Source organism: Scylla paramamosain, chromosome 25 (genome assembly GCF_035594125.1).
Source record: "Scylla paramamosain isolate STU-SP2022 chromosome 25, ASM3559412v1, whole genome shotgun sequence".
Lineage (NCBI taxonomy): Eukaryota > Metazoa > Arthropoda > Malacostraca > Decapoda > Portunidae > Scylla > Scylla paramamosain.
The window spans coordinates 3,914,024-3,941,706 of record NC_087175.1 but is presented as its reverse complement, the minus strand read 5'-3'; the positions used below and the strand labels follow the sequence as shown (position 1 = coordinate 3,941,706).

Here is a 27,683-nt window from a genome sequence, read left to right as displayed (position 1 = left end):
CAGACACGCGCTGAGAGACATCGTCCCTCCGTTCTCGCCCTCACGCCACGACGGAGGTCCTCAACTAGATTTTTCTGTTTTCGTCCTAAGTGGTGGTCGATATAAGTGACTTTATAAATAGCTCATTGAAGGAGTTCCTCTTGTGCCGAGTGCTTGAGTCACGCATTCCAAGCATAGTGCGGGAATTGTACTTGATTGTTGTTTTACCTTGCAAGTGACTGAAGGTATAACTAAAAGACAATTACTTAGAAAAAAAAACATCAATTATTAATACGTTTGCTGAATTGATAAAAGAAAAGCAAACTTACATAAGCATTCCAAATATAGTGCAAGCATCGAATTCTGGCACAGTTTTCCTCCTGAGTGACTGAAGGAAAGGAAAAAAAAAAACAATATAAATAATAAGAAAGGCAATACTTTCGATACAGATACTAAATAAACAAAGATTAATATTAGTGATTGACAAAACGAGTGTTGCATTTGCATGACCTCGTTGAGTGAGTGTTGACTTACTGTTATCACTACTACTACTACTACTACAACCACGCCTTCATACTTAAAAACACGTCAAAATGCAGCTCTTGTCAGCAGCTAAATACGACCAAAGAGAGGGAGACGTGGCACCCTTGCATGGCGTGATAGGATGCACCCAACTGGAGGAGGAAGCAGAGGCCACAAGAATTGTCCCCACCCACACTCCCCAACCTCCCACGACCTCCCACAGCGTACATCACCCCCACCACGTCGTCCCAAGTGGCACCTCATCTTATGACATTCCAGGCAACACTAGAAAGAGGAAATGTGACGAGGTGGAGAGTAATAGTGAGGAGGAGAGAAGGATCACTCAGGCGAAAGTGAGGCAATACCTTCAGCTGAGGCGAAGGTTATTGCTCAGTCAGAGAAAACTTGTCAAGGCGGGGCAGACTGGACTAAAGCTACCTCTGTGTTACGTGTTCAGTGATCTCCTCCTCCACCTACCTCGCCTGAGTTACGTGGTGAGTTTTGATGCTGTTTTATATTCTCGTTTGACTTTCATAGACAGACAGGTGATTCAGACAGATAGTGCTGATGTGCCATACGTAAGTGAGATGGGGTTTAAATAGGTTTATGAGGTTTACCTGTGGGTTAGTTTGATAATTTGGTTAGTAAATATTGCGATATATATATATATATATATATATATATATATATATATATATATATATATATATATATATATATATATATATATATATATATATATATATATGAGCGACACCAGCCAAGGGCAACAAAAATATAGATTGATGGTGTCTTCTGATATAAGTGAAGTTTCGTTTGATAAACTTATAAGTTAAAGTTAATTAATTATAGTATAGACGTGCTAATATTATTATCATTATTTTAGAAGTATGATAAATAACTTTGTTTTATTAAGTATGTAGATGTTAGTCGTTATAGTTAATAATGTCATATATTAGTATTTACCGTTATATTTTTTCTATGTTATTTAGAATTTTAAATGACTTGTTAATACAAGACGATCTGACGACTGACTGACAAATATGCAAGCAAAACAATGGAAAACAGAATTAAACGAAGAATGTATGCTTAGTTCATCACACACACACACACACACACACACACACACACACACACACACACACTGAAAAGCACTACCTTGAGAAAATATTGTTTGTTTAATTTACACTAACATGGAATAAACAAACATACATGAGAGAGAGAGAGAGAGAGAGAGAGAGAGAGAGAGAGAGAGAGAGAGAGAGAGAGAGAGAGAGAGAGAGATATAATAAGTTAGCGTGACTCAGTGTTATTATTCGTCCTCTTCTACACCCTCTGTTTATCTCTCTCTCTCTCTCTCTCTCTCTCTCTCTCTCTCTCTCTCTCTCTCTCTCTCTCTCTCTGTGTGTGTGTGTGTGTGTGTGTGTGTGTGTGTGTGTGTGTTCGTTCGTTCACCTCTTCTTGGAAATCTTGAGACGCAGTAAGAGGAAGAAGGGAATTACTACAAAACTTATTTAACTATATTATTGCATAGCTGTCCTTCTATCTTTTTTTATATCTTCCTCTTCTCTCTCTCTCTCTCTCTCTCTCTCTCTCTCTCTCTCTCTCTCTCTCTCTCTCTCTCTCTCTCTCTCTCTCTCTCTCTCTGTCTATTTGTCTATGTATCTATAATTTTGTCTGTCTAGCTGTTTTTTTCTCATTCGCATATTTTGTGAATTATTTTGTAAAGGAATATTTGGGTTCAGCACTGATACTGCCAGGTAACCTCTCTCTCTCTCTCTCTCTCTCTCTCTCTCTCTCTCTCTCTCTCTCTCTCTCTCTCTCTCTCTCTCTCTCTCTCTCTCTCTCTCTCTCTCTCTCTCTTTCTTTCCATAACAAACTGTCACTAACCTCCTCCTCCTCCTCTAGCTCCTCCTCCTCTTCTCCTTCCTCCCTGGCGTTACACAAGCACATCCCTAGTTGGCGAACATCGGATTTCCCCGTCATAAAGTTTCTATTTCGTTCTGGCAACATTGACAGTTCCTCCGTTTTCTTTGCGACTTGTTGTTGTTGTTGTTGTTGTTGTTGTTGTTGTTGTTGTTGTTGTTGTTGTTATTGAGGTTGTTGTTGCTGTTGTTGTTGCTGCTGCTGCTGCTGCTGCTGCTGCTGCTGCTGCTGCTGCTGCTGCTGCTGCTGTTTTAGAAGTCACCAGCATCGATAGCATTTGCGTTTATTTTTCTATATACTTCTACGTTATTGTTTTGTTGGAGAGAGAGAGAGAGAGAGAGAGAGAGAGAGAGAGAGAGAGAGAGAGAGAGAGAGAGAGAGAGAGAGAGAGGGGGGGAGCGCTGCCAGAAACTGGGTCAAAATGGATTCGCTCGATCGCGGTGATGCAGGTCAGTAGGGGAGAGAGAGAGAGAGAGAGAGAGAGAGAGAGAGAGAGAGAGAGAGAGAGAGAGAGAGAGAGAGAGAGAGAGACAAGGGCGTTGTCTGCCTGCATGGATGGTACCCCTTTAGCTTATCAATGTATTTGTTTTATTCTTCCTCCTCCTCCCCTACTACTACTACTACTACTACTACTACTACTACTACTACTACTACTACTACTACTACTACTACTACTACTACTACTACTACTACTACTTGGCCTAAAGATAACTGTTGTTCAAGTGACAAAAACAGTCTTAATAACAACTACAGCAACATCAATAACAACATCATCAACAACAACAACAACAACAACAACAACAACAACAAGAAAAACAAAAGAATAAGATGAACAGATAGACAAATAAGAAGTCAAAGAATATAAAAGAATCAGAGCAAACACACACACACACACACATACACACATACACGCACGCACGCGCGCACACTGTTGCAATACTTAAGTGCCTGCGACCACACATGAAGCTGTACATTGTTATTGTTGTTGTTGTAGTTATTGTTGTTGTTGTTGTTTTTTTATAGTCCATTATTATTATTATTATTATTATTATTATTATTATTATTATTAGTAGTAGTAGTAGTAGTAGTGGTAGTAGTAGTAGTAGTAGTAGTAGTAGTAGTAGTAGTAGTAATTACAGTAAAAGGAAAGTATATATTTTTCTTTTTCTTTTGACTTTCCGAGGAATTTCATGATTGACATTACGTGACTCACAGAGGAACTTAAACTACTACTACTACTACTACTACTACTACTACTACTACTACTACTACTACTACTACTACTGCTGCTACTACTACTACTATTACTACTACTACTACTACTATACTTTTTATAGAAACCACTCAACATGGCACAGTAGAAATTTAAGAGAGTCACCTATCAATACATTACATTTTCCTACTTTCATGGATGAGACGTTGATTTTATATTCTCTCTCCTTCCCCCTCTCTCTCTCTCTCTCTCTCTCTCTCTCTCTCTCTCTCTCTCTCTCTCTCTCTCTCTCTCTCTCTCTCATCCATAACAGTGCCTCAACTAGCGAGCTATTATTAGATTTTGTGTCTGAGAGAGAGAGAGAGAGAGAGAGAGAGAGAGAGAGAGAGAGAGAGAGAGAGAGAGAGAGAGAGAGAGATGCAAATGCTATCTATACCAGCTTTATCTAAAAAAAAAAAATGTTAAAATATTATTGATTTCATATGTAAGACGATATTTCTCTTATATACAAACATACACACCGAAAGATACACAGACAAGTAATTAGACAGATCGACAGCTATATAAATGGAGGAACGAACAAATACAGGCAAGAGAAAAACAAGCAGAAACGCAACTGAGAGAATACGAAATGTAGCAAAAATTTACCTTAGAATTAACATAATCTGGCAACCTTCTACCGTAGTTTTTGTTTTTTTTTTCTTTCCAGCACGCAGAGTTTCCAGTAGTAGGTGAAACAAACGATTCCTGATTCCTTTTAAGTAACCGGATCTACTTCAACGTGTAATCAACTGTTCCTTGATCCAATATCCAGCTCTCATCGGAAAATAATTGAAATCTATTGGTGACTTTTATAGACAAATAAACATGTTTGAATATTTAAAGCAAAAGAAGACACACATACACACACACAAAAAGAAAAAAATAGCATAAAGAAAAATAAAAACCAATCCTGCTTTAATCTATAAGATAATGAACCAGAGAGAGAGAGAGAGAGAGAGAGAGAGAGAGAGAGAGAGAGAGAGAGAGAGAGAGAGTCGAAAACAAAAAGTAAACCAGTGAATCATAAAACGTCAGAGAGAGAGAGAGAGAGAGAGAGAGAGAGAGAGAGAGAGAGAGAGAGAGAGAGAGAGAGAGAGAGAGGCGGAAACTAACTCAGGTGTTCGGGTATTTGCCTTGGAGCGAGGGAGGGAAAGGGATCTGAGAGAGAGAGAGAGAGAGAGAGAGAGAGAGAGAGAGAGAGAGAGAGAGAGAGAGAGAGAGAGAGAGAGAGGAAGGGAGGGAGGAAAGGCGGAGGAGGGAGGGGAAGGCGGGGGAGAGAGAATGTGCGGCACCTCACGTAGACCGTTTCCTCCGCTCTCCTCTCCCCTCCTCCTCCTCCTCTTCTCCTCCTCCTCCTCCTCCTCCTCCTCCTCCTCCTCCTGTGACGCTTCCCATATTTACTTTTCGATTACGTTCCAGACACGTGTTTCTGATAATGTCTTTACTTTCATAATGCGTGGCGTGCTTTAGAGAGAGAGAGAGAGAGAGAGAGAGAGAGAGAGAGAGAGAGAGAGAGAGAGAGAGAGAGAGAGAGAGAGAGAGAGAGAGATTTCTTAATTTCGTTCATATTTTACCAGTTCAGTATAAACCACCAAATTATTTTCTCTCTCTGAAAAAGAAGAAAAAGAAAGAAAGAAAGAAAAAAAAAAAAAAAAAAAAAAAAAAACAAAGACATCTCCATTCCTTTCTGATAAATTTCTATTCACCCTTAGGAGCGGCCTTGCGTGGCGCCGTTAAAACGAGTGAATGAACCAACGAGGAATAGAAGGAGAGGGATTGAGGAGGAGGTGGATGGGGAGGAGAAGGGCGGCGGCCGTGTATAGAGGTAATAAGACGTAGATAGAAAGACGATTGGCAGTCATCTCACTCAGAGGGTCAAGAGGGAGGAGGAGTCTGATCGTATATCTGTCTGTCAATGTGAAAGATTTTGGTCAAGAGATTTCAGACTCTGTTTTTCCTGATGATGATGATGATAGCGGCGGCGGCAGCAGCGGTGGTGGTGGTGGTGATGCTTATTGTTTTGTTTATGCCATCGGAGTCGGTTTCTTTTGATTTAACGGTGCGCTATGCTATGTGTTATTATTATTATTATCATTATTATTATTATTATTATTATTATTATTATTATTATTATTATCATTATTATTATTATAACGGAAACGTTGTTACTTTATACTTTAAACGTAAAGTGTGGTGTTTTAGTGTTTTGTTTCATGAGAGAGAGAGAGAGAGAGAGAGAGAGAGAGAGAGAGAGAGAGAGAGAGAGAGAGAGAGAGAGAGAGAGAGAGACGGAAATGGAGAAGTGTTGGGAAATGTGACCAAAACGTATTCGGAGAGAGAGAGAGAGAGAGAGAGAGAGAGAGAGAGAGAGAGAGAGAGAGAGAGAGAGAGAGAGAGTGGTGCATACAATTTACCGCCTCACCTTCCTCACCTTCTGTTCTTTTCTTCTTTGGGGGGAGGGGGGACGGGTATAGGGGTTAAGAGTTGACTGCTTGTCGGGTGGAGGGGGGAGGGGCCGAAATGTGTTTGGGAGGGGAGGTGGGGGTAGACTCCCAAGGTGACCGCCCCTCCTTAATTGTGTGTGTGTGTGTGTGTGTGTGTGTGTGTGTGTGTGTGTGTGTGTGTGTTTTGTTCTCTGAAATGCTTTCCGTCCCTCCCCAACACACACACACACACACACACACACACACACACAGGATATCTATGAATCACGCAAGCATTTTCTTTCCTCTTTTTTTCACTTTATAATGATTAATTTTCTTTTATTTAAGTTTATTTTATTGTCTATTATATCTATACACTTATTTATTATTCACGTTATAGTTATTATTTATCTTGTAATAGTAACATTCGTAAATCGTTTATTACTTTTGTTGGTCACTGATATACCTAACTACTACTACTACTACTACTACTACTACTACTACTACTACTACTACTACTACTACTACTATGTTTATCTTCCTGTCCTGCAAACATGCGTGTCTTAGTTATTCATATTATTATTTATTCAGTCATTCTAACATTCATAAATTTTGTCATTTTCTTTTTTCAGTGGCATAACTACTACTACTACTACTACTACTACTACTACTGCTTGTCTTTCTTCCTGTCATGCAAACGTGTGTCATAATTAGCGTGTTTTCCCCTTAGTCACGAGAAGAGAACTAATGGTGCTTGGTCATGATTCCTTGTTGCTTCCCCACAGTTTGTACCTCTTCTTCTTTTCCTTCTTTTCCATTCTCTGTAATGTGTTTCTTATTTCCTTCGTTCGTTTTTTTTTTTGTTTTTTTACCTTTCTTGTCTCCCACTTTCTTTTTTCTTGTATCATACCTTTTCTTTCTTTTCAATTTTTTCGACTTTCTTTTCTTCCTTTCCTTTCTTTACTGCTTTCTTTTTTCTTTCTTCTGCTACTTTCACTATTTTATCCTTCCATCCCCCTTCACTCGGAACAAACAAACACACAAACAGTTAAAAAAAAAAAAACACACATCATTAACCTCGCACGCACACACACATACACGCGCACAGACACACGTAGGCACTAATTAGCGAACTATTCAAAGGTACACACTCCTAAACACGTACACATGTCTATAAATCACGCTCCCAATTAGCAGGCAGTACCGGTGTGCCTCCCTTAAGTCCACCTGACAGTCCGGAGCTAAAATAAATTCGTATTAAAAATCATCGGGGAATATAAATTATCTAAGCCACCGAGGAAAATATTAAATTAAACTCCCAGGCTGTACATTCCGTTCTCTCCACGTTTTCTTTGATGGCGAACTAATGAACGAGAAAAAACGAGGGGAAGAGATGTTCAAGGAGAAGTAGCGTGTTTTGCGTATGAATGGTGCAGCGTACAGGACTCAATTAGCGTTATAGTACATAGCAGTCTCGTTGGAGTGATTAGTATGAGTGTTTTCAGCTGTGCAAGGCGTGGCGGCGCATTGGTAAGGATTAGTAATGAGAGAGCGAGAGAGGCAGAGACATGCTAGCGAAGATTATCACGAGGCGGTCTTCTTGTTAGGCTGCTCCTTTGTTTTTAAGGGTTTGTATTCGTAAAAACACCGACATTCTGATCTCAGCTTTTAACAGGCTCTACTGGATGTTTTTACGGAGTTTTGAAAAGTGTTTGCGAGATTCCAGTGATAGTTTGTGATGGTTTAACAAAGAGATTTAGCCTCGTTACTGTGTGTGTTATGTCTCAATTTTCATGTTACTGAACGCCTCAACCGCATAAACGAATCAAATCAAACCATCAACCAAGAAAACCTGATCTGCTGACAACCTCCTCACAAAACCTAACAATTTTGAGGAAATTTCAAAAGACTTGGAATCGAAGGAAACGCTCAGAGCACAACAGAAGTGAGAGACTGATGAGAAAGCGGCAGATTACACCCGCCTTGCTCCTGCTACTATTGAACACGGCGGCCTCCCTTCCTCTCCAGCCTCAGCCGAAGACCAATATGACGTACTGACCGTCGCTCTAGTTTACGTGGGCGGCATAGCTACGGGTTAATTGATTGATTGGTATTTCTGCGCCGCCACAACGAGGTCAAACAGCGCGGAACTGATGCAGGAAGAGGCGCAAAGGATGAGGAATGCAAGGGCAGTTTTGAACATTTGAGAAGTTTGGTTCCTGCAAAGTAGTGACGTCGAGAAATACAGTGAAATTTGGTGTCTACAAGTCGTTTTCTTTTTCTCTTCCACTGCTATGGTTATCCCCTCTTAACCTTCATAATTTTGTAATAAAGGGATAGATAAGTCAAATAAATGCATGAATACAGACAAATAAAGAGAAAGTAGGAACATGATTATTATTATTTTTTTTAATGCTGCAGCGCTCTTTGAGACTACGAGTATAGTATAAATATTTGTGTCTAAAGGTGCAGATGGTTATAAGAAAAAAAATCTAGCAGTGAAAGATTTAGTAAAGGTATCTCTTATATGAGGCAAGGACTGTTTAACAAGCGCGAGTGACGATGCTGTACTTTTCTTTTTTACTCTGCTGAAATCACCTATTCTATAACTATCACTTAACTGTAGCAATTTAAGTGAAGGAGAGTCTTTATCACCAGCACTAATAAAACTGCTTAACTGCTCGATTACAGAAAGCTAACCGTTGTCAGATCATTACATCAATTTCTGCAACAATCAGTTAACTAAAAATCAATCGTAGTTAAAGAAGATAGTAGTTAATCATGTTCTTCATCCTTTTTTATTGAAGAAGAAAATAATATAAAAATAATAATAACACACCTTTTGCCATGGGGTCTTTTGAGTTGTCATATTTTTATTTAATTTTGTCTCTACTTTTTGTCCCATGACACTTTTACCATTAAACACCTTAACCAGAGAAAGCTAACCAGTTTCAGATACCATTTGCACCTCCACCTCTTCTTACATCTTAATCAGTCAGAATTAAAAAGAAGAATCTGTACCTCCAATAATTACATTTTTTTTACATCAAAGTGGCCCCCCCAAAAAAAAAAAAGAAAACGAATCAGTCTTTGATCCTATTTAAATCAATCGTCCATTTAGATTTTTTAAGCAGTCAGAATTAGAGAAATGAGTCTGTACCTCCAATAACTTTTTTTTTTAAGTCAAAGCTGTTAAGAGCGGATCAGTCTCCAATGCTATTTAAATCGTCTCAGAACCTATTTATACCGTTCCTTTACATTTTTAACCAACCAGAATTAAAGAAGTCGAGTTTTTCTGTACCTCCAAATAATATATATATATATATATATATATATATATATATTTTTTTTTTTTTCACGTCAAAGCTGCTTAACAAGAAAAGAGAATCAGTCTTCGATCCCATTTATATCGTCTTTTTACCTTTATAACCAATCAAAGTTAAGGAGAAAAGAGTTTATACCATCTGTAGTAACAAGCCTTTTTACGTCAAAGTTGTTAAAACAAGAAGAAAAAAATATAAATAGTGAATCAGTCTGAGATCCCATTTAAATGATCTCTTTACTACACTTCTTACATCTTAAGCAATCTGAGTTAAGAGGGAAGAAAGAGGAGGAGGAGGAGGAGAAGGTGGAGGTGGAGGGGGAAGGGACACCCGAAGATAGAGGCAGACAGATAACAGAAGTAGTCTATGAACCTTGGGAGAGGAACACGCCTGAAGCATTATCGTTCATCATACAAGCAATACGGCACGTACGCCATAGGAAGAGTGCTGTACTTGTATATACCTTCCTTCCCCATCCCCCCCCCCACACATGCACAGGCACACTACAGAAACTTAAAACTAGTCCTCCTGCCTCTCCTTTCCTTTCCTTCCCAACACATCTGCATGGCGCCAAATATTGTTTACTTCATCACTCAAACGTTTGTGATTCCTCTCATCAACACTTTCGTGGTGTACGTGCCCGGTCACCCAGCAGCATAAGAATTGCAAAGGTGATAAGGCTAGGGAGGGCAGGGGACGCGGAGGCAGGGAGAAGAGACCGAGAGGGAAGGGGAGAGGGGATGGCGCGTGCGCTGTGGGGAGGGAGAGGGAGGGTGAGAGGTGAGAGGTTGGTTGGCGCTCGTGAGGACTTCTATCACGGCAATGGCGGCGGTGATGTCGAGGATAACGGAGGAGCTGAGGGGGTAAGGGGGGAGGTGAAGGGGTAAGGGGGAGGGAGGGTTGGGGGTGAAGGTGAAGTGATGATTGCATGATTCACAGTATTGTTCTGTGTAATCTTAATGAGTTTGAGGCTTGACGTGTGTTTTCTTTCCTTCCTTTCTTTCTTTCTTTCTTTCTTTCTTTTACTTTTAGACAGCTGTCATTTTTTTTATTTCCTGACTCATTATTCTTTTCATTGTCTTTTTCCCTCATTGGCAATCTTGTTTTTCTGTTTTCATTCATTCGGTGTTTTATTTATGTATTTATTTATTTTACTATTTCAGTGAGTTTGTTGTTGATTTGATTAATTTATTGCGCAAATAGCGTCAGACACCATAAAACAGAGAAACATAACAGTAATCAGTTAAAGCAAATGGTATACAGAACGCTCACACACACACTGAGATACCTGTAACTTTTGTTTGTTCTTTTCTAATTTTCATTTTTTTTATCATTATTATTAATTAGGACAACTGTTATTTAGTAACGTTTCCACATTTAAGATTTTTTCCTTTTTCGTTAATCATTAAGACGAAAGTTATTCCTTGTTAATTTTGTGGCTTAAAATGTCATTAACTTGTATACTCTCTTCTAATGCTAGAAATTGAAGAAAACAAACCTAAGTAACTAATTGAATGTTTGATGGTCACACACACACACACACACACACACATTTCAAAACACCATTACACTATTGCCAATTAAGCATCAGCCATTTCATCTAGCAACAAAATCTTCAACTTTATCACATCTTCCTCACTGTACAGCCATATGACAACCTTCCACATCACACTATTGACTCCTCGGGAACATTTCATCATTACCGTGCACATACTGACAAAGATATTGAGTTAAGACAGTTTTGCAATCAGATTTTTATTAGTCATTTGGGAGGTGACAAGTCGCACGTCCCTCTTTTCAATATTTCGTCGTCCTCCTCCTCCTCCTCCTCTCGTCTTTACTCTCAATGGATTAGTATGATGGAAAAATTACTTGTCAATGTTACGTGTGGATTAAGTCAGGTAGGAGACATTAGGATATATATATTGCAATCTCTCTCTCTCTCTCTCTCTCTCTCTCTCTCTCTCTCTCTCTCTCTCTCTCTCTCTCTCTCTCTCTCTCATTTATTTTATACTTATCTACCTAGTTAACGGGCGTTAATTATTGAATTATATATATTAGTCGGTGAATGGTCACTCAGTTGTCATTATTATTATTATTATTATTATTATTATTATTATTATTATTATTATTATTATTATTATTACTACTACTATTTACTACTACTACTACTACTTTTATATCATGAATTATCTATTTAACATTTGTGTTATGTATTTTCATGGTGAATGACCTCTTATCGAGAGAGAGAGAGAGAGAGAGAGAGAGAGAGAGAGAGAGAGAGAGTGTGTGGGGGGATACAAGTTTAACGCCTAACAAGATAATGCAACTAACAACATAATCACGCAATAACAACAATAAAAAATTTTCCTTCCTCTTCCCCGCCATGGTTTACGTAGAAGTATAAGATCCCTCTATCACTTACTCGTTTCTTTTATCAATACCAAGAAAAGAACCAGTAGTAGTAGTAGTAGTATTAGTATTAGTATTAGTAGTAGTAGTAGTAGGACCCTTTAACCCTCCTCTCCCCTCCCCCTTCCTCTCCTCCTCCCCCTTGAGTTTCCACATTTTCACTTTGCTGACTTTAACCTAATTTTCCCGCTTTTACTTATATTTACCATGCCCTAAGTGCTAAAGACTATCATTATATACTAAAAGCAAGTCATATCGGTGAGGTTATCGCCCTATATGCACCAGAACAGTATATTTCTCTGCGTATTCCCGTTTCAAAGTTACCTCCATCGGGGTCCGGAGATATGCACAACTGGCAACTCTCCTAGAGTTGCTACATGCATCATTACACCCCCAATATTCCTGCACTTATTATATAATTCACTATTGTATGGTGGTAGACAGTGGCTTAGTTTCATGGCGGTTTATCATTTGGTGTGGGGAAGATGGCGCGGAGTTAAGAGGGACACGAGAAACATTATTTGCTATACGTGACCGAGGAATATCACAGGTAGTCGGGCAACAGCTGAGATCCAAGACACACAAGGCACAGCACGACCTAGGTGTCCTCACTCTGCTGCCAAGCTTATCAGAGAGCGGGTAAGAGTGAATACCAGCAGCCGAGTTGTAGACAGACTGGGGGCACGGCAAAGCGGGGCGAGATTGCGGCGACTTGAGAGCCCCGTCTGTTCTCCTCTACTATATGGCTGACGCGGCAATACAGTTACGACACTCAACCCAGAACTGTCATTTCGGCCTGAGTAAGAGAGACACTGACTGGTGTGCTGGTGTGAGAGGCTGAGATAAGGAGAGTTTGAGGGAGAGAGACAAAAACTTGGGCGGCGAAGTGGTGGAGGAGGAGGCCGTGAGGATCTGAGGAGGCCCAGTCCCTCTTCGCTGTGTAATGTCGGCATTGTCCGGAGAACACTTTGGTTTTGTGACTGATCCCGCCCCTGTCCTGTGTGCCGCCGCCAGAAGAATGAGCAGTGGGTCGAGACAGAAGGTATGTGGGCAATGTGGTGCCGTGGGTGATCAGTTGAAGAAGTGTAGTATGTGCAAGATGATGTGGTACTGCGACGAGGACCACCAAAGGAAGCACTGGAGTCAGCACAAGCCTCTATGTATCTCTAAGAACACTGGGGGGAATACTGGGGACACCTCAAAGAACAAAAATGGCCAAAAGCATAAGAAACGGAGTAAAAAGACTAAACAAGAGACTAATTTTTGCTTTGACAAGGGTGTGCTGGAAGAGGTCGCAGGCACTCAAGCAGCTGCAGCCTTGAGTCATAACGAGATGCAATTTCAGGGTAATGGTGGACAGGGAAGAGGGAGAAGGAAATCCCACATGCCAGACCTCAGCACCCCCATAGACTCCAGCCATCCCCTGGAGGCCCAAGTACCCAAGACGCCTCCCCTGTACCATGTCCAGGAATCCCTTGACTCCCTGTCCCTCGAGGGGAGCGGCTTCAGTGAGGAGTGGTTCACCAACATTCTGCAGGATGTCACGAAGGATCTCAACAAGTATGGAGTCTGTGTGGTCGACGACTTCCTTGGTGAGTGTTCGGGCTTACAGCTTTGTCTGTAATTTAAGTGTCTAATTTAAGTTTCCTGGGTGTTTTTCATTGAAGTTTGTGTTATGGTGTAAGTTTTAGTCTCGGGGCATTCTCTCTCTCTCTCTCTCTCTCTCTCTGTTTTAATGGTCTGATGAACTGTTAGTGTTGTAAATGCTATTCCTTCTCTCAGTGCAACCTAGTTAGGTTCTTCAGTCACTGGTGTTTTGGTAAGTGGCTTCCTTCAAATACTAATTAACTATGGTAAATTTAGAAAATGTGCACAGTATGACATTAACAACTACCTCCCATAATTAAAAATATGCAAGTAGACTCAATAGATGACATGCACAAGACCACTCCTCATTGTGTACATTTAATTCCAAACATTTACAGTAGCATGAGTTAGCTTCATCTAGTATGTCTTAGTGCAGGCTGGGTTGGGTATGTGTGCTTACTGTTAAACTGGCAGCATCATGCTGTTCCTGGAAGTGTTTATCTTGCTGATTTAAATGTGTGCCACTGAATATATTAAGTGTTTTAGGGTATTTTAGGAAATTCACAAATCTTGAGAATGTTTGTTGGTGTTGTCATGTGCCGTCTGCTTCATTTGCACAGTATGATAGCATTCCTCATCTTTATTACATATAGAAAGATGTATTAGGAACATGTACAAAAATTGACAGTGCTTCACACTAATTAGGTATATATACAAGTGGGCCAGTTGAGTATGCCAGCCAGATGGTAAAGTTAAACAATAATTCACACAACCAATTACCTGGTAGAGTAAGGAAAAAAATATATTTTAGGATTTTCTCAAATGGTAAATTCCTAGAGCAGTAACAAGAAAAATAGGTTTAGAATTTACACTAGTTCTACCAAAGTTAAACCAATCGACTTTGAATTTCCCCACAAATTTATGAAAGTAGGACTTTAAGATACAGGAGAGAGTGAAAGCTTTGTGAGTGCGTACGTACATGCCCACCAACATCAGCTGTGGCCTTCAAAAGTGTTTGTTTTCATTCTGCATGTGCTCTTCTGGCTGCGTTTATTTTCCTTGCCCGTCCATCTGGCGTACACTGAAGCCCAATACCCTGCGCAGCAAATGATTGTCACGGCAGCTTCCTGTGGGGCGGTGGGTTGTGGCGGTGACCTTGAGCGTGTGAGGCATGAGGCAATATCATAGGGTGGGTAGAATTAGCTGGTGATGTCATAATGGGCGGTGGCCTTATGGGGGTGAGAATGCAGTCTGGCTGGGGATGCTGGGTGACTTTCCATGCTTGGTGGTGGTGGCGGCAGCGGCGGCGAATTTTCCTGTGTATAGTTGTTGCTTTCTTGTTAGGATTTTCTGATCTTGCTCTCTCAAACATGTACTCTTATTTCTGTTAATTTTTCAGTCTCTCCTGTATATGTACCCTAGTTTGTTTTCTATTCTTATTTCCATTTATTTCTACATGTATCTTATTTCTATTTATTTCTTCAGTCTCTCTTATTTTCAGTTATTTCATCATTTTCTCTATACTTGTACCCTAATTTCTGTTTCTTCAGTTTTGTCTCATTAGTTTTATGGTAACTCCAGTACAAAATTTTTGGTCTTATTCTGCCATATATGCACTATTTCTTTCTCAATATGTTTCCTAATTAGATTTATGGATACTTTTTTCTCAAGTTGGTCTCTCTCTCTCTCTCTCTCTCTCTCTCTCTCTCTCTCTCTCTCTCTCTCTCTCTCTCTCTCTCTCTCTCTCTCTCTCTCTCTCTGCAGTGTATATATGATGTAGAAATTCAGTGTTTTCTCAAGTCTCTTAAATTTACGGGTAGTTTGATAAGAGTGAGTCAGCTTGTTATTATTACCACTCCCTTCCTGTCTGGACTTTGAATATTAACAATAACTTGTAGTAGGGATGTGGATACTGATGATAAGGTTGAGTTTTATTTCCTACAAGGTTCACACATCATAGGGCATTATATAAGTAGCTTAATAAAAAGGCTATGTAAAATTAGATCAGACCACATGCACACACAAAAAAAAGCCATATGTGGTTTATTATAGTAAAGGTTAGTATATAATATGTACACCACCTCCATCATGGTTCACAAAGGTACTATTTTTGTAGGACTATTATTAGACGCTTTTTCTGTAGAGCTATTCTTGGGCGAACTCTTGCGAAAATGTGTGCGGTTGTCATTTGTCATGTATTGTCTGATATGACCACCACTTGAACTCTCCTAACCCCAGCCTTGCATTTATAGGTGTGTGCAGGGTGTCTGAACCAGTGACACACACACACACACACACACACACACACACACACACACACACACACACACACACACACACACACACACACACACACACACACACACACACACACACACACACAGAGAGATAAGTAGATAGAGATATATTAAAACCTAAAACTAATTTGTATACAGTCAGTATGGTACAATACAAAGAAAATACAAGATTAGTGACTAAGATATACTTAAACACACACACACACACACACACACACGCACACACACACACAACATTGAAGATAGAAGAATATATCCATGTATGCCAGCCTAAATCAACACTTCACTGCATGACTCAGGCCCTTCAGGTTGATAAGAGAATAGACACTAGATAGAATATGATGTTAATATGTGTGTAAAGGCCAGATAGGATATGAAGTTCAAACATCTGAAGGTATTGGTTAAGGCTAAGAATTAATGAGGTAATGTGTGATGTGAATTGTGATGTGTGGTGAGGCACTGGTTGGATATGCAAGATTTCTTCAAGTTATGAACGAAAGTCAGGTAATGTAAATAAAGTGATGATGGTTTTTGTTTGATGATGGTTTTTGTTTGAAGTGAATGACTGACTGAGAGAGAGAGAGAGAGAGAGAGAGAGAGAGAGAGAGAGAGAGAGAGAGAGAGAGAGAGAGAGAGAGAGAATTTAGGATATATTTCAGAAAAATTTTTGGCTGAGAATGAGAGACTGTGAGTGGCTGATGCAGAGAATTAGGGCTAGCTTTGTGTGGTGAAAGAGGAGGAGGAGGAGGGAAGAGTAGGAAAGGAAAGGATGATCTTAGACAGGAAGGGGTCAAGTGTTGTGAAAGTAAACGGTAGTAAGGGAGGGAGAGACAGCAGATGGCTTACTACTACTACTACTATCACTGCTACTACTACTGCCACTGCTACCACCACCACCATACTCAATCTTTCTGACTCCCTCACACACTTAACAATATTCCCTCACTCTTACAGACACTCAACAATTATCCCTCCCTCCCCCCACACATTGGTTAGCTAATACACCTAAGCACATCCCAAACACACCTGCACACCCTTTAGTTGCATTACTGTGCCTAGAAGTGGCTCCTCTCATCCTCAAGTGGTGCAACCAGGGGCCCAGATTGGGGGCTTGGGAACTTAGCAACACAAAATAAACTTGCTAGATAGACTCACTGTAAGCTATTGACCTTTGTATTATCCAGTATTTCATTTGAGGTTAGTTATTGCTTATAGGGTTGAGTGGGGTGACAGACCATTAAGTTATTAGTTTTATTTAATTTCTCAGCATCAACTGCTTTGAGAGGAGAGTTAGAGGTTAGAGTTATTGAGTGTGGGTTTAGCTTGTGTTTCTGTTGGGTTTAATGTTTATAGAGGTGTGGTTAGGTCAGGTTGGGTTGAGTTGGGGGGGGTATTATGGTGTGTTTAGTTGTGATTCTTTTTTACTCCTCTCCCCAGATGTGAGTTGTTTTGAATTTTATTTATCTAGTTAAGTTTGTTATTTGTTGTTGTGTATCTAAAATTGGATTCTCTCTCTCTCTCTCTCTCTCTCTCTCTCTCTCTCTCTCTCTCTCTCTCTCTCTCTCTCTCTCTCTCTCTCTCTCTCTCTCTCTCTCTCTCTCTCTCTCTCTCTCTCTCTCTCTCTCTCTCTCTCTCTCTCTAATGGAAAAAACAAATTACACACTGTCATGGTACACAGCACACTCCCTCTCTCTCTCTCTCCCCCCCAACACACAAGTCGGCTCCCCTTGTCAAGGTCATGCATTTAACCTAGTCTGCCCTCCGACTCCCACACACACCCACTCACTCACTCCCTCATATCCACAAGGTCATTTCAGCCAACTGTCCACCACTGTCCTCTGTCCCTAGTGAATATACCAGATGGGGCTCCTTATTTTCTCCCTTTGGTGGTGGTGCTGGTGTGGGAGTGAAGGTTGTTTGCGGTCTTAGTTGTTTATTTATTTATCTATTTATTTTTATCTTTATTTTTATTTATTTTTAAGAGGTCTGGGTAAGGTTAGAGAGAATTAAAGGAAAAAAACTCAAGGGAAAACTCATTAATTATTTGTTGTCTTAGTTATTTTTTATTTATTTATTTTCAAGGGATCTGGTTAAGGGTTGAGAAAATTAAGAAGAAAGTTTAGTAATTGTTTGCAGTCTACACTATAGTTTTTTTAAATTTTTATATTTTATTTTATTTTATTTTATTTTTATTTATTTTTTTTTTGTTGGGGGTGTCTAAGTAAGGGTACAAAAGATTAAGAGCAGATTCAAAATGCCACTCATAAGTAAACTACTATAGATGAGCCAATTTGGTTCAATGTATTTTGATCATTGATTGAATTAAGGTTTTTATTCTTCATATAAGTGTTTATTTTATTGATTCTTTTTGTGCTAGGTATTGTGAAATGTATATTCCTATCTGAGGCTCCATGTATCATGTACTGTATTACTGCTGGATTACATTACTGTATTTTTAGATCCTGTTTTTAGTAATTACAAACAAAAGGTTTTCCAAAATTACAAGTGGGACAGTAGTGGGAAAGACCATTGTGATTTCTGCCTTTCCTTAACTTTTTTTCTGCATTGTAATCCACATCACTTCATTCAGAGCATGTATGAAGGAGCATTAACCTGTCACCATTTGTATTGAATAACCTGTGTTCTTTTCCACGCACTAGGAAAACCACAGCTTTATTTATTTCCTTATTTTTTGCCATGTTCTTAATAAGGTCACTGATACCGCTAGTCTTCTCCACACCTCTCTCTCTCTCTCTCTCTCTCTCTCTCTCTCTCTCTCTCTCTCTCTCTCTCTCTCTCTCTCTCTCTCTCTCTCTCTCTCTCTCTCTCTCTCTCTCTCTCTCTCTCTCTCTCTCTCTCTCTCTCTCTCTCTCTCTCTCTCGTAGTCTCTTAGCCAGTCTCTTCACTTATTTATGTAATCCACATCATTTGCCTTCGAGACAATGCATGGATAAGTACAGACTTCATAAGTCTGAGCAACCCTTAAGACAGCTGTTGCCTTATGACCAGTACATCTTCTCTTAAGCTCTTCTTGTACCAATAACTTGTCAGACTTCACTTCCATACCCTTGTCTAGCTTCCTTCTCACATAATCACTCATTGTAGAAACTTAACCATCCATACCTCTCACAAAGATTCAACCTAACGTTACCATCCATACTACAACCATGCTGCTTTCACATGTACTCGTACAAGGATCCAACCAGCCTACATAACCTACCAAACCATACCTCTTCTCTTTCAAGGCATGGAGTGGTCAGCCCATACATTGTTAAAACTACCTTAACTTTAACCTTGACACCAAACAGCCACCCTGTTTTCTTCCATATTCCTCTCCCTTCAGAGCTGTGGAGCTTAAAACCACCTAAAACTGCCCCTTACCTGTATCCACCTGTACATCATACCGCCACCCTGGAAATCCTAGAATACTGCTTGACCACAGTTCTCTTCCGTTCAAAGGCGAGGAGCGAGCTGACCGCATCCTGGAGGAGGTGCGGACCCTACACTCCCTCGGCGTGATGCAGGCTGGGCAGGTTGTGTCTCAGCATGTGCAGGACCAGGCAAGGGGCAAGATCAGAGGGGACAAGATAACCTGGGTGACTGGGGATGAGCCTCACTGCTCTTCTATTGGTCAGCTGGTCAATGTGGTGGATTACATCGTCGCCAAGGCCAATAAGCACTATGATGCCGGCAAGCTCGCCCAGTACAACATTACCTGGAGAACTAGGGTGAGTGTGTTGTACATGTGTGTGTTTTCTGGTTGGAATAAAGTAAGTACATTATAAGGGGCCTGTGTATTCATTCAGACATTTATTTTGTCTCTTCTTTTTTGGGGTGAGTATTGTATGTGTGGTTGGTTTTCTGGTTGGAATAAAGTAAGTACATTATAAGGGGCCTGTGTATTCATTCAGACATTTATTTTGTCTCTTCTTTTTTGGGGTGAGTATTGTATGTGTGGTTGGTTGGAGTAAAGTGTAAGGTGTATGTGCATTCAGGCTTGTATCTTTTCTCTTCTTTTCTGGGGTGAGTGCATTGTTATTGCTTGTCATCTAGTACGAGTCATTCAAACCATTAATTCACTCAGGTTATGTCCTCTCAGATATCCAATTCTCTCTCTCTCTCTCTCTCTCTCTCTCTCTCTCTCTCTCTCTCTCTCTCTCTCTCTCTCTCTCTCTCTCTCTCTCTCTCTCTCTCTCTCTCTCTCTCTCTCTCTCTCTCTCTCTCTCTCTCTCTCTCTCTCTCTCTCTCTCTCTCTCTCTCTCTCCATTCATTACCTTGGGTTGATATATATGGGTTTGTGCATGCATATTTTTTTTTTTTTGTGGAGGGCCAGAGCTACACTCCTTTGGTTGTCAAGTCCAGTTTTTATTCAGTTGCTGCTTATTTCTTACCTCTGTTGCCTCTCCTACTCCACATCATCACTTGTTCAGTGTCTATGTGTGGGGAAAAACATAATGCAATAACCTACAGATGACCCTTGATCTTTAGAAATATTAGGTCATAAGATGCTTGCTTGCTTTTACTTGTAGGAAATTCTCTCTCTCTCTCTCTCTCTCTCTCTCTCTCTCTCTCTCTCTCTCTCTCTCTCTCTCTCTCTCTCTCTCTCTCTCTCTCTCTCTCTCTCTCTCTCTCTCCTCCTCTCTCTCTCTCTCTCTCTCTCTCTCTCTCTCTCTCTCTCTCTCTCTCTTATATTTTCATATTTCCATTGTTTTTCTTACCACATTTATTGCATTCTTTTGTCTCAGAGTTAGTCTGCCTATCTGTACCTGTCTGTCTTGTCTTATCACACATGCCCTGTAACATTCCCTCCCCTCTATCCTTCATGTATTATTGTATACTCCATTCTTATTTATTTTTATTTTTCTTATCTGTTCTCTGACTACATTAATTGCATTCTTCTGACTCTGAATTGGTTTTATCTACATACTTGTCTGTTCCTGTTTATATCTATATATATTACCCGTGTGCCTTGTATCCTTCATTTCTTTTTTTATAATCCATTTTTATTTTAACATTTTTATTTATTTATTTATTTTTTTTTTTATCAACTCACCACATTTACATTTTCCTTGCCTCTGCACGTTATGCGTGTCTGTACCACCATCTCGTATCTCACCTGCCCTGCATCCTTCCCCCACAGGCCATGGTGGCGTGCTATCCTGGCTGCGACACTCACTACGTTAAACACGTCGACAATCCCAACGGTGACGGAAGATGCATCACCGCCATCTACTATCTCAATAAGAACTGGACCCCCAACGTGAGTGTCTGCCTGGGGTGTATTGCCTCATCATTTTTTCTTAATTTTGTCTTACCAGCAGTTGAGTAACATGCCACACTTTTTTTTTTTTCCCCTTTTTACCTGTCAATCTTCCTTCATTATCTTCTTTATTTTTTTTCTTTGTCAGTGGTTGAGTAACATACTACATGTGTTTCCCTTGTTTTAATCTATATTTTCCTTTATTTTTTTTATTTTTTTATTTTTTTAATGTCCATCATCCTTTTATTTTGGGTTTTCCCAGTTATTTTCACCTTTACCTCTCTTGGTTTGATACTTCCCCCTCTCTGACTTTTTTTAATTTTATTTTTTCCTTCTTTATCTTGGTATTTCCCTCTTATCTTCACTTTTTTACCTCTCTATCTGATATTTCCTTCTCCCTCACATTCTCTATCTGTGACTTTTTCTCTCTCTCTTATCTTGGAATGGTCTTAATGTGTAATGTTTTTAAACTAATGAATGGTGGAAAAATTAACATTTCCTTCATATGTGTGCTGGAAACTGACTTTTGTAGTAAAACATTCCACTCAACTTACTGTAATGTCACCAAGTATGACGACGAAATTAAATTAAAAAACTAAAAGGTGTGAAATTAAGACTAGAAAAGAGATGAAATGAAAGGACACCACATACAAACAAGTAACATTTAATGCACTCTCATATTCCGGGCTGTGAATGAAATTGATCGACTTTAGTGGGTGTGGAAGTCCTGCCTGGCACTAGAGGTGGTGAGGGTTGAGGGGGAAACAAGTGGGGAAGTCCTGAGCAGTAATAGAGGTTGTGAGAGTTCATGGGGAAGGGAGTGGTGGCATGAGTCACTGGGAGGATATTAAAAAGTGTTGAGATCATGCTAGGAAAATGTTTTGTCAAGTTCACTGGGTATGATTGTGTGTTTGTGTGTGATGTGACACTAAACATGCTTTCTTTGATGTGTTGGTGTTGATAGCAAGTCATGGTATATAATGATGACAGTGGTAGTGAGCTTGAGAGAGAACATTGTTACTCAAAATGATAATACATGTAGATAAGTTAGTGAAATAAAACTAGCACTAGAATGTGAAGAAGTTATAATATTGCCTCATCTTGGTTTTAACAGACTATAGTGGAAGTTACTGAGGTTCTCAAGAGTACTCAGGATTTTAAGTGAAGTAAATAATTCTGCATCAGTAACGATAAATCACAAATAAGAACCTGACTTATCACGCCTTTTGAAAATAGTCCTAATGAGAGAATAAAGCTTTTCCAACCACAGGCACTAATAATGGTTAGTGATAAATGAACAGAAGATACAACTTGATTTGGTGGAAATTGCATGATTATAGGAGAGATAATGAAAACCCAATTAATCACTCCAGTAATTTTTGAAAACCGTCCCAATGAAAACAAAATACCTAAAAATACACAGGAAATAACAGATGGAAAGAAGCGGATGGAAAGCTAGAATTCGAATTTGGCGCCAAGTCACCCCACTACCTGTGGTTGAGTGTACCTCCGCTCTTATGCGCTGGACGGGGCCTCCCCTTTGCTAGTCACGTACGCCATAGGAAGCCCTGGCTCTTAACCCACTATTTTAACATATCTAATGGGTTATGGACCTCTCCCTCACACCTCAAGGGCCGGGAATGCTATGAGAATACGTCACTTTGAGCCTTTGTCCCTTTTAACCTTTACTTCATCTCTTGAGGTGTTTTTATCAAGTTGCCTGGTATCTACTGGGTTAATTATTTTGGCAGTGTTAGGGAATGTTATGGTATGCATTTATGTAGGTTATGAAGTGATAGTGTGCCCAAGCTTGTAACTGTGGTGTTTGAGGCTGTTCAGTGTTGGAGTGTGATATTGAGGTTGAGTTAATGAGGTTGAGTTTGCGTGAGGTAGTTAATAGTTAGGAATGCTGGTGGTGTATATTTATAGTTATAAGAGATGCTAGTTCTTTATAAGCCTTTATGTGGTTCTGTTAGGAATGCGTGTTTTTAATGAGTGATAATGAAAGGATTTTGAGTTTCTGTAAATATAGAAGTCATGAGGTGTAAGAGTTTTCTTGATACAATTTTGAGTCAAGTTTGTGGTATTGTGTCCATATCTACCCAACTATATCACTGTCGTGTCGTTTCACCTAAAGCAGTGTTTACTTATCTGGGAGGCCATGACAGGGTGCCGGCGTATACTCGTATTAGTAGGGTGTGTGAATTTATGGGAGGCCGTCACAGGGTACTGGTGTGTAGGGTGTATGAATATATGACAAGGGTTGTGTATTGTATTTGCTTTAGAAATCGGTGTACGCAGCTTATCCAATTTTGAACTTTATCCAAAACCTTATCAAACTTAATAATAGAAATCGAACTACCACCATTACTACTACAAAAAAAAAAAAAAATAAATAAATAAATAAATAATGAAATACCACCACCACCACCTACTACTAATACTACTACTAACAGCAGCAGCAACACTAACAGCCATTTCTTTTCCCAGGATGGCGGCGTGTTGAGAATCTACCCCGAGAACTGCAGTGATATCATAGCCTCCATCAATCCCTGCTTTGACCGCATGCTGTTCTTCTGGTCAGACAGGCGTAACCCACACGAGGTCATGCCTGCCAAGATAGTCAGGTGTGTGTGTGTGTGTGTTTGTTGAGGGAGGGGGGTATTTAATGTAGGTCATGTAATTTAAAAGGAATGTTTAAATAATTTATCATTTGTATTTCAAATGACCTACTTGGCGTTTGTAGGTGTTTATATTCATGTCTTTTCTTGTCTGCATGTCTTGTCTTCTTTTTGTCTTGTCAATTTGTAGTATCTTTTTGTCGGTATCTCTTATAACTTTTAACTATTGTTTACTTGTAGTATCATGTGTAATTATCTGTTGTTTATTTGTAGTATCTTGTGTGTCTAATTACCTGTATCTATCAGACTTAGTATTCATATATCTCCTATCTGTAGTATATTTAATCTGTGTATACATCTTTCCAACTGCCTGTAATCTATCTGCATGAATATTTGTCTTGAATACCTTTTATTTATATTTGTCTATAGTGTGATGGTTTGGTAAGGCAAGTTTAACTTGAAGTAGATGATTGTTTCATATACACATCTTTCCATCTGCCTATATTCGGCTTTATATCAGCTTATTTGCATCAGTTTGTCTATACTTTGCCTATACATCCATCTTTATTGTGATAATCAGGTCAGAGTAGATGGATAATCAGGTCAGAGTAAGTGAGATTAGTCTAAATGAGGATTTTATCTGTATAACTTTGTCATTCTCTACTAGTTTTATCAGTTTTTTTTTTATCTGGCACTTATCTATCTAGTGTGGTGGTTAGATCAGAGTATGAAGGAGTAATCTATCTTGAGTGAGGGCAAGTCCCTAACCACTTGTATTCTTTCTTCTCAGATATGCTATCACAGTGTGGTACCTGGACCAGAAGGAGCGGGAGGAGTACCTGGCCCGGGAATAGGTGAGAGGCGTGTCCCACACGTGACAAAGTGCTGGTGTTGCTGGTCCTCCCCGCCGCCGTCCCGCCAACACCCACACAGGGCCACCAGCCTCCTCCTGGGACACAGTTTACTTCCTAACCTCTACTGTGGTGGAGATAACAGTGAATTTGGAGCTTCACCTTGGTTATGCTTCAGTTCCTCGTCTCCTTTCCTTTCCTTCTCATTACTCAAGTGTGAGCCTCTGTGTGTGGTTGTGTGAGCGAGTGTGTGAGTGGTTTATAAGACAGGTTATGGAGTGTCTTGCCATAGAGAGTGGAGGGGGAGTTATCAGTGAACCTAGCAAGTAGGCATATGGTTTTATTTTGTCATCGAAGTGTTTTTATCTCCTTCATCCATCTTTGAGTTGTCTTTTATCTGCCACAGCATTATAACTGGCTACCTTAGTGGATAGTGAGAAGTGGATGGATATTTTCTCAGCCAGTGTGGAGCGAGAAGAAAACTGGTTGGTGCTGGTTCTCGGAGTGGCGTCCATGACATATGTAACATTGCCTCAAAGAGCAGGTGGTTGCAGGAGCTGGAGGATGTGAATGTCAGTCTATAATGAGTCAGCATTGACTTGCCTATTCTGACTTGAAATTCACTTTACAGATAACCCGTATATACAGACATGGAATGCACTTTAAGCAGTATACATACGTACTCTCGTAAGTTACTACTATATTAACCAACTGGATTTGAAAAGTCAGTGTGATATAACTTATATCTTACTCTTTGCATTGTAGTCCATATTTGTAAATGTTTCAGCACTTCATCAATGCTGCTTGTAAGAAGCTTTAGTGAAAGCTAGTGGGAATTTCAAAGGTGTTTTTGATAGTGATATACAAAGGTAAAAAACACCTGTGAGGACCTAACTAGTCATCTATAGTCTTTGAAAGTAGTCCTGATGAGAGAGAGAAAGCATTTATGAGTATGGGCCTGTGGGTTTCCATCTCTTTGTGCTGAGGTGAAGGTCATCTAGCACAGAGTAGGTGGATGATAGTGAGAGAAAGGGTGTTTGAACTGTAACGTGTGTTGGGGGCGAGGTGTCCCTTGCTTAGTGTCAGTGAGGTGGATGAGCTTTCCAAGGATGAGGGAAGACTGTACAGTTTGTTACGAATGTTCCCTTAAAATGATGTAATCTCCCCCCACAAAAAAAAGCAGTACATATCACGCTTGTGTTGATCATTTGATGTGCTTAGTCAGTATATAGTCAGTCGGAAGTTTCATAACCTTGTGTATGTGCTTCACTGTTTGGCATTTGTCCCTCCGTTTCAAATCCTGATTTGCCGAGTTTCTTAAATTGACATCTGACAGATTCTTAGCAGATCCAAGGACTAAAAACTGAAGGGAAAGCACTAAACATGAAGTGAGTGGGACAAGGTTAAGGAACTTGTATGACCTGTGTAATAATGGCAGTAGCAACATCACACACCAAACTTGCAAGCAGATCTTGTACTCCTCACTGAGCTGTGCACACTAAATGATTAACCTTGGTGTGTGTGTTTTGTGTGTGTTTTATTACAGTACATACAACACACACCCAGGCGTCCCCTATGTTCCCCTGTCACTCCCCCAGCCTCCTCGTCCTCTGAGAAATGTCAGCAGCCTGCAGCAGCGGGAGTGTGACTTGTTACCAGGGAGAGCGGTGACACACATGTACTTAGGAACACGCAGGAAGGATGATGCTGCAGTGCTGCTTATATATACACATAGACACATATTTATTACACAGCAGTTGTTTGCTAATGCCTTGTACAGGAGATGGTTGTGATATATTTATTAGGAAATTTACGGCGAATCTGGTACAGAAATAAAAGTGTTTCTTTGTAATTCATAGCCAAAGATGGATGTGTATGAAATTTGTGGAGTGGGCGTGACGTGTCACTACTGTGACAAAAAGGAACCATTGTAGGATAACCTTTGCCCTGAGCCTGGACTGCCCGTGAGCACTCGGGATCAGGTCAGGGAGGCTGTGACCTAAGCTGCTGTGACCCTCCACCACCTGCTGTGTATTCGCATGTATTGTACTTGTGCTTCTATTAACATCTTGTCACAACAGTTCATACACATCATAGCCAGGAGGGGCTTGTTTTGAACTCCTCTCCACTGTTTCTCGGTATGAAATTTGCATCTTTAGCTTTACAACACTATTTCTCTTCTAAATATTTGTATTGATTTATATCGATTCTCATCTTGATGGATTTAAGATTTTATACGTACTCCTGGAAGTGCTCACATTTCCACTTTTATTTTTTAATGTATTGCATCTTAGATTCCTTCTTAAGTTTTTGAAATGAATAAGGAAAGTGTGTTGAGTGTATGCCGTCTCACTCAGTACACTCTAAATGAATGTAAAATGAACCTTGTCTATTTTCTGCATCAGGGCTTGTGAGGATAAAGTTATTGTGACATTGGTGCTATAGAGTGTACAGGTGTCATTATTTTGCCTCGTGCTAGTGGCGCATACACTGGAACGCATAATTTAATCTGCATTCATTCATTTCAGTGTCATGAAAGCATTCATTCATTCGTCATGAAAGGAGCAAATCAAAGTTGTTGATTTTAAGTCTCCTTTTAGTCTTGCATTTATCATTCTGATTTGTAAACATTTAATTTTGTTTGTGTACACATTCATATTAGTTTTTCCTGTTCTGTTCTTTTCTGATGTCTGGTGTTTTTTTCCATTTGAAGATTTGGTGCCCAGTTGTATAGTGTTTTTATTCATACATTTGTGGTGTAATGGGCAAATCAAATGCGAATTTACATGATTTTTAGCTCAGTGTTCTTTGTTAGCTCGGAGCTGTGTTCTCTACTTTCAAGCAAAATTTGTGTATATATATATATCAGCCATTATACTGATCCTCTATTCAAACCCAAATATGAAGTTAACCGATACTGTGTTGATGGGTTACATTCAAGCCGAGCATTGCCGTGCTCAGCCGTTTAGCGTTGCCAGTGGATGCGCCCCAAGGAAGTGCTGGGTCAAGGATGCTGTACATACATAACCCAGTATATTTTAGGGAACTTGTACTCGTATGTCACTTCATACTTCAATTAATGAAAAAACTGACAGACCGATCAAACTCAATGCCGTATAAATAAAAACATTGCAATGATGAAAATCTCCATTTTTTTATATAACCTTTATAACCTTAGGGAAAATTTACATTAAATTTTTATATAATTATAAACCTTTGAGTAATGG

The 27,683-nt window shown here is 39.8% G+C and overlaps 1 protein-coding gene across 4 annotated transcripts; it reads left to right on the top strand.

Moving 5' to 3' along the window:
• On the top strand, positions 1 to 27,600 carry LOC135113107 (prolyl hydroxylase EGLN3-like). Of its 4 annotated transcripts, none has more exons than XM_064028151.1 (6): positions 1 to 56; positions 13,186 to 13,432; positions 19,184 to 19,452; positions 20,865 to 20,984; positions 23,475 to 23,611; positions 24,396 to 27,600. In XM_064028151.1, exons 2-6 carry the CDS (start codon positions 13,225 to 13,227, stop codon positions 24,457 to 24,459), a joined length of 798 nt encoding a protein of 265 aa, XP_063884221.1. In that variant the 5' UTR covers positions 1 to 56; positions 13,186 to 13,224; the 3' UTR covers positions 24,460 to 27,600. The 4 variants fall into 4 exon arrangements, with proteins under 4 accessions (XP_063884221.1, XP_063884217.1, XP_063884218.1 ...); XM_064028147.1 differs by lacking the exon at positions 1 to 56 and adding an exon at positions 76 to 995; XM_064028148.1 differs by lacking the exon at positions 1 to 56 and adding an exon at positions 12,274 to 12,882.
• Positions 27,601 to 27,683: the final 83 nt, after the last annotated feature.